Genomic DNA, 20,218 nt, shown 5'->3' on the forward strand with positions numbered 1-20,218 from the left:
TGGATTAATCAGTGGCAGTCCTAATGAGCGCACTTTATTTTGCCTCAAACCAGTGAAGCATGATCTCTTGGTTAGTATGGATACTAGAGACGGCGTACTGTGTCAGTGGACGGTCACTTTTTCGGGATTTACCTGGACCCTTGTTCACTCCTCGCAGAATGCATGGCTTCCTGCTGCTGATGAGCAACAGTTCCAACCCTCCTGCTGCTAACATCTTGTATTGTGTTCTATGATGACCAGTACTTTTCCAGTGGCCATAAGCATAAGCACCACCTTACTGCATCCTTATGCTACACCGCTGTTGTAATTGTAACCTGCACTGGGCAACATGAGATTCCTGGGTATCTCCACTGACATGTAGTAAAATTAGATGGTAGGGTCGAGCCCTTTAACCAACCAGTTGAGATTTACTCATGGGCATTGTACTCACAGTAGTGGTGGGCACAATTAACATCAAATGAGCTTGGTGTGCTGTTTGATGTCACAGTGACCTCTGCACAGAAGTGCTGGTAGTGGGTTTGGTCTGTGTCCTCTGCTCTAAGAAAATGGCTCTCCAGCCCAAATGTTTGGGCTTGCCTGCATTAAACTGAGGCTTCATTAGCTCTCTAATATAGACATAAAACATTTCATGGATCTGTTCTGAACAAAAATAAATAAGGTACCTGACTAATATTTTTGGCTCAATCAACTTGTCTAAAATGTCAGACAGAAGCATAAGTGGGGTATTCAGCCCCACAAATCTGCTCCATCATTCGTAAGATCTTGGCTGACCTTTTACCTCATTACCACTTCCCTGCACTAACCCCATATGCCTCAATATATGAAAATCTATCAATCTCTGTCCTTATACTCAGTGACTGCGCCCACCCCAGCTCTCTTCTGTAAAGAATTTCAAAGGTTCAGCAACGCCTAGGTAAAGAAACTTCTCCTCATCTCAGTCCTGAAGGACCAATCCTAATTTTGAGATGGATAGGAAAGGTTTAGAGAGATGTGGGCCAAAAGCGGGCAAATGGGACGAGCTCAGGAAGGCACCTCGATTGGCATGGATGAGTTGGGCCGAAGTTCTCTTTCCATGCGGTGTAACTCTGAGACTGACCTTTGGTTCTGGTCAGCCAAGCCAGCGAAGATCATAAACCCTGAAGCTACTCTCTCAAGCTCTGTGAGAATTTTGCATGTTTCCACGTTATCACTGCAAATTCTTCTAATCTCTGGAGAGCATAGGCTCCTCCCAGTAGACAAATGCCCTCATCCCTGGAATCAATCTGGTGAAGCTTTATTGCATACCCTCTATCCTACCTTGGGCAGGGAGACCAGACCAATACACAATGTTCTAGGTGCTGTATCACCAGGGACCCATAAGAGCTCTTTGCTCTTCTATTCGAATCCTCTTGCAATAGAGGCCCACGTACTATTTGCCCTCCTAAATGCTTGCACTACCCTCAGTTGTTACTGTATACATCCAGCTCCTTCTGAACACAACACCATTAAATCTCTTAATGTTTAAGAGATTCTTTGCCTTTCTAATTTTTTTGCTAAAATAGGTGATCTCAATTTTTTCCACATGGGAATAGAACATTTGGTCAATGACACACTCCTTTATGTGGGGTGTGGTTGACCGCTGCATTTCTTACAAATGTGTTTACACTTTAAAACTGCTCCAAAATGCTATATAAACACACATGCCTTTATTTAGCTGGTTTTAAATATAGAGGGAAGCATGGATTGTTTAGTCCTCTCCAAGGATAGAAAGGAATATAATGGTTCCCTCTTCTGTCCCTTTTTCTTGTCAGTGGATTTCAGCAATGAAGATTTGTATCATTTCTAGTGACATCTCTGAGTTCCTTAACCTCAGTTCATAGATATTTTTCTACATGAAGACCTAACAGTCAAGATCGGGGATTTTGGGTTGGCAACAGTGAAATCCCGGTGGAGTGGGTCACATCAATTTGAGCAGCTGTCTGGGTCTATCCTTTGGATGGTGAGTGATTAACCTATGTCTGAAAATTATTATGAGTATGGAAAAAGAGAACTATAGCATATCTTTACGATCATTTCATTTCCAGTTCGGTCAAATCTAGTTGTAATTAGATTATGCTTACGACTTAAGAGAGCAAATGCATTATGGCCAAATTTGCCCATGATGTAAAATGATGTGAAACAGTTTGTAAGGACATAGAGTCTAAACAAGGGTATAATGGGTTAAGTCAGTGAGCAATTAGAGGAAGAATAGAATAGAAGGATTTTTTTTTATATAAATTTGGAATACTATGGAACATTGCTGTGGAGTTTTGGGTTTGACTCTGTCTCAATACAGATTATGCAGACAAGGTTAAGTGAGCTGATGCTGTGTCATTTGATCCCTGAACAAGTTCTTAACATTGCTAGACTTCTTGTGGTTCCAAAATATCATTGCCACCTGTTTCTTTAAACAAAAACAAATCCATTGTGACCTTGCTTACAAGCCCAAGGATTCTGTTTGTCGTTGTAGGAAAAAGTTGTGCAGCTTAAACTGGAATTGATTTTTTTTTCTCTTGAATCAAAAAATTAGGCAGAACAACAAAATCACCTGAAGTATCCCTATCCCTTAAAACAAATTTGAAGTAGTTGGATTTTAAAACTTTTTTACGTGAAAGGTTTTTGAATCCGGCACTCTGCATAATTTATGGTATTGCCCAGCATTGCACAATGACCTGTGTGGAATTATGCTCCTTATCATTTCTTCCACCTTTAATTCAGATCATTATATTAACTGTAACAAAAAAAATGAGGAAGAACAAAAGTCAGTAACTTACATTGTCATTTCCTCTTTCTTCAGGATCCTTTGTTACTTTGTTGTACAGATAATGAATTGGAGAAAAGTAATTTGTCACCATTCATTTTAATTTAAACTGCTTGAAATATGAGCAACTTTAACTTGAAACCAATTGTGCTTTGGGAAGGTCAGTTTATTCAAATGCAGCTGCTGTAATCTAAGCTTCCAGGTGACATCTTTTCTCTAACAGCAAACACTTACCTCATGCGTGGTTCCTGCAGTTTAAGTCACTTCCAAACCAAAGCATTATCTCAAAAAAAGGAACGCAGAACTGGTCACGTACAAGAAAAAAGACAAGACTACAAAAGGTTAACAGCATTCAGCTCTGAACAGAAGAGTGACTGGTACCTGAACACAAACAGCAGACACGTATAGAAAGATGTACTTTCAAACAAGCAGCCTTTAAAACAAACTGAGTCTGGATCCCCTTTAATTGCATCTTTACATGTTTCATCTTGTTGCATCACTTTTGGTTGCATCTTTAATTATCTGGGTAAAATTGTCGTATTCTGGCAAGGTCATTCCTCCAGGATCATAGAGTCTGTTTGTAAAAGTTTTTGGGCTCTTGGTAAGACTTTGGTAGTGGCCAGGATTTCAGAATAATGGTTGCCCACTTGAGGAGAAGTTTCTTATGAATCTTTGGAATACTTTATCACAGGGCCCTGTGGAAGCTAATTCATTGAATTGGTATTGGTTTATTATTGTCACGTACCGAGGTACAGTGGAAAAACTTGTCTTGCGTACCATTCGTACAGGTCAATTCATTACGCAGTGCATTGAGGTAGTACAGGGTAAAAACAATAACAGAATACAGAGTAAAGTGTCACAGCTACAGGGAAGTGCATTGGGGGTAGACAATAAGGTGCAAGGTCGTAAGGTAGATTGTGAGGTCAAGAGTCCATCTCATCGTATAAGGGAACCGTTCAATAGTCTTATCACAGTGGGATAAAAGCTGTCCTTGAGCTTGGTGGTATGTGCCCTCAAGCTCCTGTATCTTCTGCCTGATGGGAGAGGAGAGAAGAGAGAATGACTCGGGTGGGTGGGATCTTTAATTATGCTGGCTGCTTCACCAAGGCAGCGAGAGATATAGACAGAGTCCATGGAGGGGAGGCTGGTTTCCATGATGTGCTGGGCTGTCCACAACTCTCTGCAGTTTCTTGCAGTCCTTGGCAGAGCAGTTGCCATACCAAGCTGTGAGGCTTCCAGATAAAAGCTGGTGAGTGTCAAAGGGGGCATGCCAAATTTCTTTAGTCTGAGGAAGTAGAGGCGTTGGTGAGCTTTCTTGGCCATGGTGTTCACATGGTTGGACCATGACAGGCTATTGGTGAATGTGCTCAAGGTTGAGGCAGGCAATTATTGGAGGGAGTCTCAAAGGTCATGAGATTAGGAAGGAAAAATAGAGTTGAGGCCACGATCAGATCATCCACAATTTTATAGAATGGTGGAGCAGGCTCAAGGGGACTTGTGGCCAACTCCTGCTCCTATTTCTTTTGTTCTATTGTTTTACATGTCAAACTCTGTTACTGTTGTTGAGATTTTTCTCATAGAATTTTCGTCAAAGTAAAACCTTCCACTCCCAAACCCAGATGAAAAGAAAACCTTGCTGGTTGTTTGAAAGTCTTCACCCTCCAAGGTTCAACCTGGGGACGTGGAGAAGGGGAAAGTCTGAAAAACACGATGACGCTGGAGTAACTCAGCAGGCCAGGCAGCATCCGTGGGGAAAAACAGGCAGACAACGTTTCGAGTCAGTACCCTTCTGCAGGACTGAAGATAGGAAAAGGAGAAGCCCAATTATATAGGAGTGAAAAGCAGAGCAGTGGTAGGTGGACAAAAGAGGGGAGGTGGGGTGGGCACAAGGTGGTGATAAGTAGATGCAGGTAAGAGACAGTGATAGGCAGCTGCGGGGGAGGAGGGGAGAGCAGATCCACCGGGGGTGGGTCAAAGGTAAGGAAAAAAGAGGGGTAGAAAGACAGTCTAGGGAAGAGAAGAAGCATGGTGGGGGGGAGGAGAGGGGGTGTGGTGGAATACATAGTGGGAGAATTCAATGTTCATGCCGTTAGGTTGCAAGGTTCCAAGATGGAAAATGAGGTTCTGTTTCTTCAGTTTGCGCTTGGAATTCTCCTGACAGTGGAGGAGGCCGAGGACTGACGCGTCAGTGATAGTGTGGGAGGAGGAGTTGAAGTGACCGGCAACGGGGAGATGCAGGTCATGGTTACGGACAGAGCGCAGGTGTTCTGCGAAACCGTCACCCAGTCTGCGTTTGGTCTCACCAATGTAGAGGAGGCCGCACTTGGAGCACCGAATGCAGTAGATGATATTAAGGGAGGTGCAGGTGAATCTCTGTCTCACCTGAAAGGACTGTTTGGGTCCTTGGATGGAGGTGGTGCAGGGGCAGGTGTTGCATCTATGGCAGGGGCAGTGGAAAGTTCCCTGGGTGGGAGCGGGATGGAAGGAGTGAACCAGGGCGTCGGGGAGAGCGCGGTCCCTACGAAAGGCAGAAAGGGGTGGGGAAGGGAAGCTATGTTGGTAGTGGGGTCCTGTTGGAGATGGTGACATTGGTGAGACCAAACGCAGACTAGGTGACTGTTTTGCAGAACACCTGCGCCCTGTCCGTAACCGCGACCTGCATCTCCTTGTTGCCGGTCACTTCAACTCCCCCTCCCACACTATCCCTGATATGTCAGTCCTCGGCCTCCTCCACTGCCAGGAGAATTCCAAGCACAAACTGGAGGAACAGCACCTCATTTTCCATCCTGGAACCTTGCAGCCTAACGGCATCAACATTGAATTCTCCCACTTTAAATAATCCCCACACCCCCTTCCCCACAAACCCCCCCCCACCACGCTTCTTGTCTTCTTCCCTTTCCCAGCCTCTTTTTTTCCTACCCCCCCCCTTTTTTTTCCTCTCTCTCCTTCCCTTTGCCCCATCCCCTGGTAAATCTGCCCTCCCCTCCTCCCCCGCACCTGCCCATCACTATCTCTTACCTGCATCTACCGATCACCACCCTGTGCCCACCCCGCCTCCCCTCCATTGTCCACCTATCCCTGCCCTGCTTCTCCCTCCTATATATCGGGCTTCCCCCTTTTCCTATCTTCAGTCCTGAAGAAGGGTCCTGACCTGAAATATTGACCGCCTGCTTTTCTCCACGGATGCTGCCTGGCCTGCTGAGTTCCTCCAGCATCATCGTGTTTTTCATTTGGGTTCCAGCATCTGCAGTCCTTTGTTTCTCAAAGGGAAAGTCTGTCTCTCTGCAATTCAAAATATGGACTGTGGAAAATGCCTTGCAAGCTGCAAACCACCTTGAGAGCACTGGGATGGGCAAACAATTAGTTCTGAAAGCTCCTTGGTCTGTGACCAGGGCTTTTCTGGTAGAATTGGGTTGTTTATGACCAATTGTAGCCTAGCATGAGACCTGATTAAAGGCTCAGCCCGCAACCCTTGGGCCTGTCTTTTAACAATGGACCATCTACCTTGGAAGAGTAGCCTGGGATGAGGGGAAGAAGAGCACTCTGCGCGGGTTATGTGGGCCAGGAGAGGTTCTCTGGTTGCTGGTCTGAAGTAAATCCACATTTTCAGAATGGTTTTATGAGAAGTAGTGAGCAGAGGAAATAATATTGCTTTGTTTATCTCTCTAACACAGTAATCAGAGCAGGTTTGCTGCCCCCCGCCCCCCCGGTGATTCTCTGATTAAACATTTTTTATTTGGAAATGAACAGCTAATTCAAGTCAGAAGTCTTTGTGTGCTTTCACCTTTCTTCAGCATCCTGCAAGAATTTTCCAGTGATGCAAGCTGAGGTTTGTACCAGTGTTTGAGCAGTGGAGATGGTTTAACAGATAATCCGATTTGGGGATCTAAATTATCATTTAAAGTTTGGAACCGTAGAACAATACAGGCCCACCATGTTGTGCCGACCTTCAAGCCACACCTAAGACTATCTGACCCATTCCTCCCACATATGCCTCTATCTTAAATTCCTCCATATGCTTATCTAACAATCTCTTGAACCTGACCAACTTATCAGCCTTCACCACCACCTCGGGCAGCACATTCCATACACCAATCACTCTCTGGGTGAAAAAGCTCCCTCTGATATCTCCCTTGAACTTCCCACCCACTACCTTAAAGCCATGCCCTCTTGCACTGAGCATCGGTGCCCTGGGAAAGAGGTGCTGGCTGTCCACTCTATCTATTCCTCTTAATATTTTGTATACCTCTATCATGTCTCCCCTCATCCTCCTTCTCTCCAGTGAGTAAAGCCCTAACTCCTTTAGTCTCTCCTCATAATCCACACTCTCTAACCCAGGCAGCATCCTGGTAAATCTCCTCTGCACCCTTTCCAACGCTTCCACATCCTTCCTATAATGAGGTGACCAGAACTGGACACAGTACTCCAAGTGTGGTCTAACCAGAGTTTTGTAGAGCTGCATCATTACCTCGCGGCTCTTAAACTCGATCCCACGGCTTAGGAATGCTAACATTCCATAAGCTTTCTTAACTACCCTATCCACCTGTGAGGCAACTTTCAGGGATCTGTTGATATAAACCCCCAGATCCCTCTGCTCCTCCACACTGCCCAGAATCCTGCCATTGACCTTGTACTCCGCCTTGGAGTTTGTCCTTCCAAAGTGTACCACCTCACACTTCTCCGGATTGAACTCCACCTGCCACTTCTCAGCCCAGCTCTGCATCCTATCAATATCCCACTGTAAGCTTCGACAGCCCTCCACACTATCCACAGCACCACCGACCTTTGTGTCTTCTGCAGACTTGCTAACCCACCCTTCCACCCCCTCATCCAAGTCATTAATAAATATCACGAAAAGTAGAGGTCCCAGAACCAATCCCTGTGGGACACCACTAGTCACAGCCCTCCAATCTGAATGCACTCCCTCCACCACAGCCCTTTGCTTTCTACAGGCAAGCCAATTCTGAATCCACACGGCCAAGCTTCCCTGGATCCCTTGGCCTCTGACCTTCTGAAGAAACCTACCATGTGGAACCTTGTCAAATGCCTTACTAAAGTCCATGTAGACCACATCTACTGCACTACCCTCATCAATCTTCCTGGTCACCTCCTCAAAGAACCCTATCAGGCTTGTGAGGCAAGATCTTCTCTTCACAAAGCCATGCTGGCTGTCCCTAATTAGTCCATGATTCTCTAAATGCTCATAGATCCTATCTCTTAGAATCCTTTCTAACAGCTTGCCCACCACAGACGTAAGGCTCACTGGTCTGTAATTCCCTGGACTATCCCTACTACCTTTTTTGAATAAGGGGACAATATTTGCCACCCTCCAATCCTCCGGTACCATTCCCGTGGACAACGAGGACTCAAATATCCTAGTCAACGGTTCAGCAATCTCCTCCCTCGCCTCACGAAGCAGCCTGGGGCATATTCCGTCAGGCCCTGGGGACTTATCTGTCCTAATATTTTCTAACAGCTCCAATACATCCTCTCTCTTGATATCTACATGCTCTAGAACACTAACCTTACCAACACTGTCCTCAGCGTCATCCAAGAGAAGTATCCATTGAGAACCTCGCCCACTTCCACAGCTTCCAGGCACACCTTCCCACCTTTGTCTTTAATCGGACCTATCTTTACTCTTGTCATCCTTCTGCTCTTCACGTGCGAGAAAAAAGCCTTGGGATTCTCCTTAACCCTACTCGCCAAAGCTTTTTCATATCCCCTTCTTGCTCTCCTCAGCCCCTTCTTAAGTTCCTTCCTTGTTACTCTATATTCCTCATGAGCCCTATCTGATCCTTGCTGCTTACACCGTATGTATGCTGCCGCTTTCTTCCTAACTAGTTGTTCCACCTCTCATCACCCATGGTTCCTTCACCCTGCCATTCTTTCTCTGCCTCACCGGGACAAATTTATCCCTAACATCCTGCAAGAGATCCCTGAACATCGATCACATCTCCATAGTACATTTCCCTTCAAAAATGTCATCCCAATTTACACTCTCAAGTTCTAGCCTTATAGCCAATCTGCTCCTCATTATTCCTGCTGCTACCGGGGGGCCTATAGAATACTCCCAGTAGAGTAACTAAAGTAACTTGTAATTAAAGTTCCCTGCAAAGGCTCAACATGGTGTAGCCATGGCCAGTGCAGGTCATATTGGCCCAGGCTTAGGAAAAGTGTCAATAATTAAGCAGGAGTTCCTGGTATCAATCATTATCTAACGATTCCATCTATAAAGTGCAGCACAACGAACAGCCTAATTCCTCCAAAATTAATCTTCACTGATGGTCAACAGTGAGGTGTCAGAATGTGGATGCCTCTTGGACTTCTGACCCTCGGAATGAAAGGATTGGACTCAATTTAAGGTGAAATGTAGTCCACTAAGATATCTTTATTAGTCACATGTACATCGAAACACACAGTGAAATGCATCTTTTGCGCAGAGTGTTCTGGGGGCAGCCCGCAAGTGTTGCCATGATTCCGGTGCCAACATACCATGCCCACAACTTCCTAACCCGTACGTCTTTGGAATGTGGGAGGAAACCGGAGCACCCAGAGGAAACCCATGCAGACACGGGGAGAACGTACAAACTCCTTACAGACAGTGGCTGCAATTGAACCAGGGTCGCTGGTGCTGTAATAGCGTTACGCTAACCACTACACTGCCTGCCTGCTAGATCCTGGTGTGCATGATTTTCTTATGCTAAGACTCAAGATTTCCAGAGCAGCCAGTTAGATCCATATCAGAGAATCAAGAGGCACTAACTATCTGTCCAGGTCTGCAACATTGTTATGATGACCCGGAACCCCGTGTATTTTCACATTCCCTGATGAGGCAGGGTCTGCCTCTTAATGATCTTTATCTTCTCATTCTTCAGGCTGAAGGTTCCACAAGTTCAGAGCAAATATTTTGGGGACTGGAGGCAGGAAGAGTAGTAAGTGTATTAATACAGAAAATGCCAGAGATACTCAGCAGGTCAGACAGCATATGTGGAGGGAGAAACAGGGTTGTTGCTTAAGGTCAATGACTTTCCGTCAGTATATTATTTGTCACAGAGTTCATACAACACGGAAATGGGCCTTTTGACGCACCATGTCCATGGTGACTAATCCCATGTTTCCTTTCACATTCCCATCAATTCCATATAAACTTCATTTAAGGTCAAGATCAAACCCGAGTCTCTGGAGCTGTGAGGCTGCAGGATTAACCACGTGCAGCAGTGCCAAATATATTTCAGTTGTGTCAGTTTGACCTATCTTTTCTATTGAAGGTTTAGTTACTTTGACACTGCTAAATTTCAAGTGGATGGTAACAATTTTAAGAGGTAGAAGAATAATAAAGCTATCCTCAGATGGAATAAATCTCTCCAATGCCCCTTCTTAGAAAGGGATAAATCTGTCAATTTGTGCAGGATGAATCCATTTCACTTGCTGCAGTACTCACAGTGAGTTTAGACATAACAACCTAACTTTCATTAGTTTTTACACTTTGGTTTCATGGTCTTGTTTTGTGTCTAAAGCTATTTCTATATCTATCAGTCCCAGTGAGCACCAACACTAACATCTTGAAGCTACAGCACGCAGCCCATAATTTTCAGTTTGAACAGATGGAGATTCACAGACTGCAGCCCTAATGTTCCTGGAGATGTGCTCTCTAGGGGCTCGGTATCTCACACTGACCACCCTCATCCTATAGTTTTCCAATTTTCACCAGTAAATCTGAAGTATAACCTCGCTGACCAAACCTTTGCTTTCTCTTAGGCCCCTGAGGTGATCCGAATGCAAGATAAGAACCCCTACAGTTTCCAGTCTGATGTTTATGCCTTTGGAGTGGTTCTATATGAGTTAATGAGTGGACAGTTACCTTATTCAAACATTAATAACCGTGATCAGGTGAGTAAACTGCTACAAAATTCCATTATTTTCGTTGGTTTTATTTTCATGCTCATCGTTGTGGAAGTATCAGCACCCATTACCCAGTGGAGGCATCAGACACTCCCAAGGCTCGGGTTAGATAAAACTAACCGATAAATTGCATTTTAACAGTGCTGTGCTTTCCTTTTGAATGCTAGGCGATCCAGTGTAGTGGAAGCACTTGTGCAGTACGGTGGAACAGTTTGATGAGACCGTGTAGATCACTTGAAAATTACTAAGTTAGTGATTGGGGAATGTCTGAGGAAGTAATTTGTATGGATTTCTAGAATGCATCTGATAAAGTCCCTTGTAGGGAAATGTTTCAAGCTGAACCTCATGGAATTGAAGGCAAAACATTGAGCTGTCTTTGAAGTTGTCTGAGGAGCAGGAGACAAAGCAAGAATAACGCGCAGGTATTCAAATATCCTGCACAACCTGCTCCTATACATGTAGGTCATTTATACCCTCACACTTGTTCACCATTCAGTAAACTCATGTCTGCTTGTAACCATCTATATGCCTTTGCTCCATAATCCTGAATAACTTTATTTAAAAGTTTCCTAATTTATAACCTGAGATAGAAAACTGACCCAGCATTGCTGACTACAGAAGAGTTCCCAACTTGTATCTTTGAACACGGAGGTGTTTCTTAACTCCCTGAAAGGACAGCTTTTAACTTTAGACTATGTCTCCAAGTCCTAAGCCCCATTTTTACTTTGTATCTATTCTTTGTTTTATCTGCTCCAAAGTCTTTGATAGGACGTAATAGAAGGAAGTTTACCTGTACTGAACTCGTGTTTTGGAACAGAGTAAAGTCAGCACTGGTCGTATTGCTGTGCCTCCTCCCCAGGCTCCAGAGTGTTCCTTACTGCATCAGTGCAATATGTCTTACGTCTGTTCACCAGGCAATAGGCAGTTTCCCTTAACGCAAATCCCAGTTCAGTTTTGCAGGCCTTTCCCCATGGCTATCTGGCTCTACCCCTATCCAAACTCATCCATAGTGTGTGTACACACCATTGTGATGGAAAGAATCTACACATGTGGCACCAGCATAAGGAGGGTCAGGTAGCTTTATTCTGTGTCTACAGATAAATTGTATTCATTTAATTCTAGCCATCTGATAACTTAATCTTTGATACAAAGATCACACTTTGCTGTGTTGCTTTTAATTTAAGCGCAGAAGTTACTTGATTATCACTGGAACAACTGCAGCTTTTTTCTTTGGGACACAAATTCTTGTGGTATATCTGGGCTGGAGTGCACCTCACTGCCACTGAATTAAACCAGAGAAAGGAGATAGCACGTGCATCCTGCTCACAGCCTCAGTCGTTCTTCAGGGTCTTTCTGCACTGGTCTTCCATATCTCAAGGGAGTGATGCTCCAAGTTTTCAATAAATGCAGTGGGAATGGTAAAGAATTGAATGATGAGTTAAATTTAAATGTTAGGTAGTAAGTCCCAGTATAACAAGATATGGACCTGCAGCAGGTCCCAAGTTAAATTTAATTTTGTGAACATATTCATAGCACCTCTCCATTCATGAGTGACCCAGCCTACTCCCTACCATCGGAGCCAAGGCAAAACATCAGATAGCCGGGAAATGCTTTGTGAGAAGTTCCTGTGTTAAACCAGAGGTGGAAGTAGCCACGTAATCCTGCTACTGGGTTAGATTTAAACCTTCATCTTCCAGGTTTGTTAGTTGTTGTTGGTTCATAGTGCTTGACCTCTCTGATTTGTCTTTCAGATAATCTTCATGGTTGGCAGAGGTTACCTGACCCCTGACCTCAGCAAGGTGCGCAATAACTGTCCTAAGGCAATGAAGCGGTTAATGGCAGATTGTCTGAAAAAGAAGAGGGATGAGAGGCCTCTTTTCCCTCAGGTGAGTGTTACACTTGGATCCTCAATCCCCAATTCAGTGACAGTTTGGTCACAAGAACTGCTGAGAAAGTGGGCAGTGAGTTCCAGGGTTGTACAACACAGACACTGAATGTAAAACAAAGGCATGTTTGATTTGTTCAAAATGTTAGCGGGCCACAATTGGAGTTATGCATACAGTTTGGAGTGCCTCTTTATAGAAAGGATAATGCAGTCCTGAAAAGGAATAGTAAATTCAATTACGTTGAATAAACAAAAAGTCTGAAAAGTCAGGGCCATCCAAGCACAGATTTAAGGGAAGGCTGTGTGTGACCAAGGATTGAATTCTTTGAGGAGGAAACCGGAATGGTTAATTAGGGTGTTGGATGTAGTCTATGTGAATCTTTAAGCAAGATTTCTGGCAACGTTACTTGTGCAAAGTTGGTCAGGTAAGTAAAAGCCCATGGGATCCAAAGTTACCTCAGTGGCAGGAAGTGGAGGATAATAGTAGATGGGTGTCTTGTGTCTGGAAAGCTGTTACCTGTGGATTTTCACAGGGCTCAGTACAGTCCCTTGCTTTTTGTAATATAAATTGATGATTTAGACCTGAATGATTTTTTTTGGGGGGGATGCAGAGTGGTGTGGACAAAATCCAAACCAAGCATCAGATTGCAGATTATTGGAATGTGTTGCTTGGTAGTGGTCTCAGTGCCGCCATCCATAAATATCCCCATGTTTGAGAGGCGACTTATGAGGGACTATTTTGCTGTGTTAGATTTCTCCTGTTTTCTGTGGTCAGCGAAAGCCCCAGCAATTTTTCATTTAGTGGAGTGAGTGCCAGTGTTGCAACAGTATTGGACAAGCTTGGCTAGCAGTGTGGCTAATGTGGAAGACAAGTCTTCAGCACTGCAGCTGGAATTCTGCAGGAGCCTGGAGTCTTTGTTGTGTCCAGTACTGTCAGTCATTTCTTTACATAGCACCGAATGAATCAGGTGACTTCAGTGGTGGAAATTCACGGAGGTCTCCTGTTCTGTGACCATGTTACCTACAGTACCTGTTAGAAGTGGTGTCCAGTGTATAGTGGTTCTGATTCATCGGCTGAAGGTAGATAGCAGGTGGTGTTCAGTGGGATACTTTCTTGTTTGACCTGATACCATGAAACTTCATAAATGTTGAAGTCAATGTTGAGGATACCTGGGACATTCACTCCCAACTGGTGGCCCACGATGTCCCCAGATGGATCAGCCCTGCCGGTGAGACAGGATGAACTGAGGGATCGTGGTGGAATTTTGTTTTTGTTTCCTGAATTTTTGGAATTTTGGTGGAGTTTGGTTGTATGATGTGACGATATCTACGTCAGATTGTTGCCTGTCTGATGAAAAACACGATGATGCTGGAGGAACTCCAGCATCCGTGGAGAAAAGTAGGCGGTCAACATTTCGGGTCAGGACCCTTCTTCAGGACTGAAGATAGGAAAAGGGGAAACCCAATAGGAGGGAAAAGCAGGGCAGTGATAGGTGGACAAAAGAGGGGAGGTGGCGTGGGCACAGGGTGGTGATAGGTAGATGCAGGTAAGAGATAGTGATGGGCAGGTGCGGGGGAGGAGGGGAGAGCAGATCCACCGGGGAGTGGGTCAAAAGGAAGGAGAGAGAGAATTAAAAAGAGGCTAGGAAAGGGAAGAAAGAAGAACCGTGATGGGGGGTGTGGGGATTACTTAAAGTGGGAGAATTCAATGTTCATGCTGTAAGGTTGCAAGGCAGAAAATGAGGTGCTGTTCCTCCAGTCTGCGCTTGGAATTCTCCTGGCAGTGGAGGAGGCCAAGGACTGACACATGATGATGCTGGAGGAACTCAGCAGGCCAGGCAACCTCCGTGGAGAAAAGGTGCCTGTCTGGTCTGGGGGACAGTTCTCCCAATTTTTACTGAGCAGGACTTTGCAAGATCGACTGGGCAGGGTGTAGCTTTGCCATGTCTGATGCCTGGTGTTCCAACCGGTTTTGTTCTTGTATAATAATGGTATCTAAAGACAAAGAATGTAAGTTGGCAGAGTGAACATCAGAGGGATGCAGAGGATTTCATCACCGTTGTGGTTATGAGACTGGGGAGGGAGTGGGGGCAGAAGTACAGAAAGTGTTTTAACTTCATAAAGAACAAAGTGAGGGAAGTTACAGACTCTAGAAAACAAAGACCGTTCATCTGTGCATTAATTTGCCTTGGCTATAAAGTGTGAGTAATGTCTTAATAAATCTGGGGTTATCTAGTGCTGCACATTTGGTTCATGCTGTACTTGTTCATGCTGTGACTTTGTGCAACAGGTAAATGCAAGGCAGCTTCAAGGAACAGAATGGCCCTGGCATTGACTTGCTGTACCACACACCACCAGGACTGAACATCAGATAATCCCAGCTTTCTGTGTTTCATTTGGTACTTCCGGAAAGACACGTGCTGTGTCTAATGAGCATTGGTTTCTGTGTAGTCCAAGCCCAAGCAGCAAGTTGTCTCTGCTGTGGAGCTTCATACCCTGACTGGTGTAGCTGGTGCCATCTCTCTTTTAACCCTCCAGAGATGAGCTTTTGAAGTCGGCCAAGACCCAGTACAAATGTGTACAAGCATCAGTACACGTATGGTGAAATGAGGCAACAAATTCTACAACAGCCACCATGTGGCTTTCAATAGCTTGGCAATAGTCAAACTTTCTCTGCCAGTGTGGATAAAGACCTGTTTGTGCATTCCAATGGATATAACTTGCAGAGAATGAGAAAAAGTGCACCTCTGATGTGATTTGACATGATCATGCTCTTTTGAGGGCCATCAGTACAAGCCGATGGCACCTTTAGATCTTGCTGGCAAGTTGGATGCTGCAGGCTTGGACTATGTATTACCTGTACCAGAATCAGTGTCAGAGGTTTCGTTTCTCCTGGCTCCAAGCTCTAAATCTTGAGCCCAGATATGCCCCTGTGGCCAGCCATTGATTCAAGGTTCTTACTGGAAACCTTTGACACTTTTATTGGGTGAGAAGGTGGAGGGAGCTCCAGGGTGTGGGAAATTGCTGAGGGAAAGTTCTGATGAGTGATGAGGAGGAACTGCAACAGGCTGAAGGTTCTTAGACCAGCTTAACGATGAAGTACTTTTGCATTGCAGATTCTTGCTTCTATTGAGCTGCTGGCCAGGTCCTTGCCAAAGATTCATCGCAGTGCGTCAGAGCCCTCGCTCAATCGTGCTGGCTTCCAGACCGAGGACTTCAGCCTGTACACCTGCGCTTCCCCAAAGACGCCCATCCAGGCCGGAGGATATGGTAAGTACCCGTGTGGGGAGAGGGAGCATTTCCCCATTCTCCAGAGTGGGCCCTCGTGAATTTGGTCCATTTGTCAGTTTACAAATAGGTTACGAGGATAATGTTCCCCACCCTCCTCTGTTATTTTCTCCCTTGTCCCGGGATTCTCTGTCATCATTGCTGACCATGTTTGATCCCTGGTTCTAGTGGCCTATTATTGTCAGCCCTATTTAACCTTAATGGTAATTGGTTTATCATTGTCGGATGTACTGATGTACAGTGGAAAAACATCAGTACATTGAGGTAGTACAAGGGAAAAGCTTAACAGATAACAGAATGCAGAATTTAGTGTTACAGTTGCAGAGAAAGTGCAAGGACCATGATGAAGTAGATTGTGAGATCAAGAGTTTATCGTACAAGGGGACTGTTCAAGAGTTTTATAACAGCGGGATGGAAGCTGTCCTTGAGCCTGGTGGTACGTGCTTTCAGGCTTTTGTATCTTCTGCCGGGATGAAGGGGGGAGAAGAGGGAATGTCCAGGGTGGAATGCCCACATCTTTTAGCATGAGAGCAATTGCTGTATAATGTAGAAAGCGCAGCCACTATCATTCACACAGCATGATCCCACAAACTGGTATACAATAATGTCCAAAATATCAAGTTAGATAGCAGTAAGGTGAAGGGATCCCAGTCTCCAAGTCCAGGCACACCATGACATACCATAGCATCCTAGCTGGCTGCTGGATAGGTTTGCATGCACAGTGGAGATCTTTTACTGCTTCATCTTATGACCTGCACTTTCCGTAGGTGAATCTGAGCCTCCTGAGGTCTGAAAGGTAACTGTCCTTAGCCAGAAGACGTTAGCAGGGCACCTTTGGGGCCATTGACCCCATGTGATGGATTGTACTGTGAAGAGCTGACATCTAGTGGCACCTGCTGAGTAGCACAGACAGGGTGAGAATATTTGAGACTAAATTGTGCCTAATATTTGAGCCTGACCAGTGCAACTCAATGGGTGTTTTTAATGGTTTTTGTCACCACCCCCCCCCCCCCCCCCCCCCCATCTTTGGTTCTACCATGTGCTGTTTTAAAAGATAATAGTGAATGGTAGGGCCCTGGGGAGTGTTGTAGAATAGAGGGACCTAGGATTACAAGTACATGGTTCCCTGAAATTGGAGTGACAAGTAGACAGGGTGGTGAAGAAGGCATTTGGTACGCTGGCCTTCATCTGTCAGGGCACTGAGTATAGAAGCTGGGAAGTTATGTTGCAGTTGTACAAGGCGTTGGTGAGGCCACATCTGGAATATTGTGCTCAGTTTTGGTCACCCTGCTGGAGGAAAGATGCCATCAAGCTGGAGAGAGTGCAGAGGAGATTCACGAGGATGTTGTCGGGACTCGAGGGACTGTGTTATAGGGAGAGGTTGAGTAGACTGGGACTTGTTCAATGGAGTGTAGGAGAATGAGGGGTGATCTTGTAGAGGTGTATAATATCGTGAGGGACATAGATAGGGTCAATGCACACAGTCTTTTTCCCAGGGTTGGGGAATCAAGAACTTGAAGGCATAGGTTTAGGGTGAGGGGGGAGAGATTCAATAGGAATCTGAGGGGCAACTTTTTCATAGGTACATTAACAACATTTGAAGGGCACTTCGACAGGTACATGGATAGGAAAGGCAGGTAAATGAGACTAGCTTGGATGGGAATCTTGGTTGATATGGGCCAGTTGGGCTGAAAGGCCTATTTCTGTGCTGTATAACTCTGACCAGTGCAGTTTTTCCACCTTCAGAGAGGCCTGGCTTTTGACATGTTCCAAGACGTCCTGGCGAAATCAGAATGGGGAGCTCGGGGCACTATTTACTGTTCCTCCGTTGGAACGTTTTGAACGTTAGTGTTTCTGCTTCAGTGGAATATGTGCTCAGTAAAGCAAGGGCTGTGGCAGTGCCGTGACTGGAGCAGGTTCCATTTCGGGTGCTGGCTGGTTCACAGTAACTGGTGTGTATGATGGACTGCAGAGTTTGACACACTGCTTCAGCTGTGGAGACCAGGCACTTTGTCTGGCATTATTAGTTTCCACACAATAAGCTTCTTCCATTGAGATTAATGCAGGACCATGATTATTGCCAATTGTGACTCACCCTGCCCAACCCTGGCTGCACTGCATTCAGTAGTTGTTCACCCTGTCACCTTTCTCTGGATGTGAACCCAGCCTCAGGAGGTGAAAGACCTCAGGCTGATGCACCTAGATGTTCATGTGGTAAAAGCAATCTCCTACTTGAGCCCTCCCTGTCATTTCCCCCCTGCACAGTCAGAGTCTCACTCCCAATACACGCTGCCCTCGGGATGGCTGCAGTAACTCTTTGTGTATGTGCCTTTACGAAGAAGGTCTAGAATAAGATACAAGGGTCCATATAGAGGTTCATCCCGAGCAGCTGCATACCAGAGGACTCTGATCTGTTCCCAGGGATGCATACCAACATAAACATTTAGTGCTGCTGGAAGATCATCAACGATGAAAGACACTCTGTGGTCTGCCCGAAACTTGTTGGTCTTCCAGCACTAAGAGATGTCAGTGAGGGAATGCTGTCGACTGACACATTCCAGACTGCAGGTGTACGTGTTAAGGGATGCACTGAAGCTTGGTGTGGCTAATGCAGGGGCTTTATGGGGAAGGACTGCAGTCTGAGGACCTTCTGCCTCTAGACACTGGGGGGCTCAGGCCTGTGCAGAAGCCTCTCAAACACTTGAAGTTTGCATCATCCCAGGAGGCCATGTGAGTGGCAGTGGTGCTCTGTACACAATGTGGTATCACCACAAATGCATAAAAGCAATAACACTGTGAATATATCAACTGAACAACACCATGAATGTAAAGAAAGCTCTTCACTTTTTAAAATTTTTGTATATAGTTTTATAAAAATTTTATTTTTGACATAAAAAGTTAAAGCTCAGTCTGTACTGGCCCAAAAAAGGCTCTCGAAGTCCCAAGTCAGACACGGCATGGGTTAGAGAGAAAGCACATTGCAACTCATCTCATGCACTGCTAAAGTTGATTGAGTTTGACTATAGGATCAGTCAGCCTTACCATGCAAGCACTTGGGCCTTAAATGCAATTGTTGTGCCTTTTACAGGAGAGTTTACTGCATTCAAATAGATGGATCGTCATCGCCACCACCACCGACGAAGCAGGTGTCTGCCATCATGTCTTGTGTCCTTCCAGTTTTTCTGGGGTTTAGTCTGCAAAACAGAAACTACAGCTGCTGAGGGAGCTGCCTGAGCCACAGTTGTACCATTTTAAAGACATTCCGCCACCAGTTTCTGCCAAGCTGTAGTTTTGAAGTTGCTTGACTCGGAAAGCGAGTTCCCTTTTAACCAGCGTTAGAAGCTGAAAGCATTGATGGTCTCCCTGGAGGAAGAACAAAATGGCTTCTTCGGACACTGCTGGGGTGGCCGTCGTGGTGGTGAGAGGGCAGGGGGTCAGTGGTGGAGAAGAATCGTTGGAGCTCAAAGGCCAGAAGATGTTAATCGTGGAACGTGATTCTTCTGGGCGATTGTACTCCCGCGTCCTCTCATTGCCTCTGCCCCAGGCATGGTTGTGCAATAACCTTATTTAATAGTGGGAGAGGGCTGTTACAATTGAATGGGTCTGTAGCCAGGTGACTTGATTGGCCCATGTCCCTCTGTCACTGGGGGATGGGGCGCAGAGATGCGCATTAATACTGAGCCAGCGTTTACTTACATACATTTTTTTAATTTATTTGTTCTATTTGACCAGCTGTCTTTGCATTGGTGGTATCCCTACTGCTCTCGAGTTCTCCCACTGATGCTTTTGTTCAGGATATCTTTGTACTTGTCCCCTACATAGGTTCTTTGCGGTTGTCCAGTGATTCGAACGGTTGTCTGGTAGCACCAGAAGGCAAGTGAATTCAGGGGAAAGTCACTGTTTACCCACAAAAGGCGTTTGCTTCTCTCTAATGTTCTTGGTGCTTAGCGTGCATGGTGGGGGAGAGTGACTTGCCTTGCTGTTCATCTCCCTGGCTGTGGAGTGGGTGTTTAATACTTGAGCAGGACTGAACTGTGAAACAGATTTTAAATGCACACCAGGGATTGGGTGGGTGGTGGGGGTGGGGGGGGGGGGGGGGTTTACAATTACTGTCAAACCCAAGCTGTGTTTGTTCTTTTAGGGTACAAAATGGTGGCATCAGTGCTCCCAGACTGGAGAGTAAATGAGCCAGGGAGGCAACTCCTGTGGGCACTGGGATTGCCACACAGTGGGGTAGTCAGGAAAGTCACTGGGGGCAGGATGGGAAATAGCAGAGGGGCACTCCAAGTATTGGCAGTCATCCATGGAAATGGCATCTGGAGGAGGAGGGGGGAAAGGTTCTGCTTCAGATGGATTGTTAG

At 45.5% G+C, this 20,218-nt stretch overlaps 1 protein-coding gene across 1 annotated transcript in view; it reads left to right on the plus strand.

Annotated features, from left to right (window-relative positions):
• braf (B-Raf proto-oncogene, serine/threonine kinase) overlaps window positions 1–19,907 on the plus strand; it is an 85,119-nt gene extending 65,212 nt beyond the window's left edge. The window contains 5 exon segments of the mRNA XM_052030384.1: window positions 1,860–1,978; window positions 10,541–10,672; window positions 12,436–12,570; window positions 15,686–15,839; window positions 18,946–19,907. Coding sequence (XP_051886344.1) covers window positions 1,860–1,978; window positions 10,541–10,672; window positions 12,436–12,570; window positions 15,686–15,839; window positions 18,946–18,968 — 563 coding nt within the window. The 3' untranslated portion in view covers window positions 18,969–19,907.
• Window positions 19,908–20,218: the final 311 nt, after the last annotated feature.

The sequence above is a fragment of the Pristis pectinata genome, chromosome 15 (genome assembly GCF_009764475.1).
Source record: "Pristis pectinata isolate sPriPec2 chromosome 15, sPriPec2.1.pri, whole genome shotgun sequence".
Taxonomy (NCBI): domain Eukaryota; kingdom Metazoa; phylum Chordata; class Chondrichthyes; order Rhinopristiformes; family Pristidae; genus Pristis; species Pristis pectinata.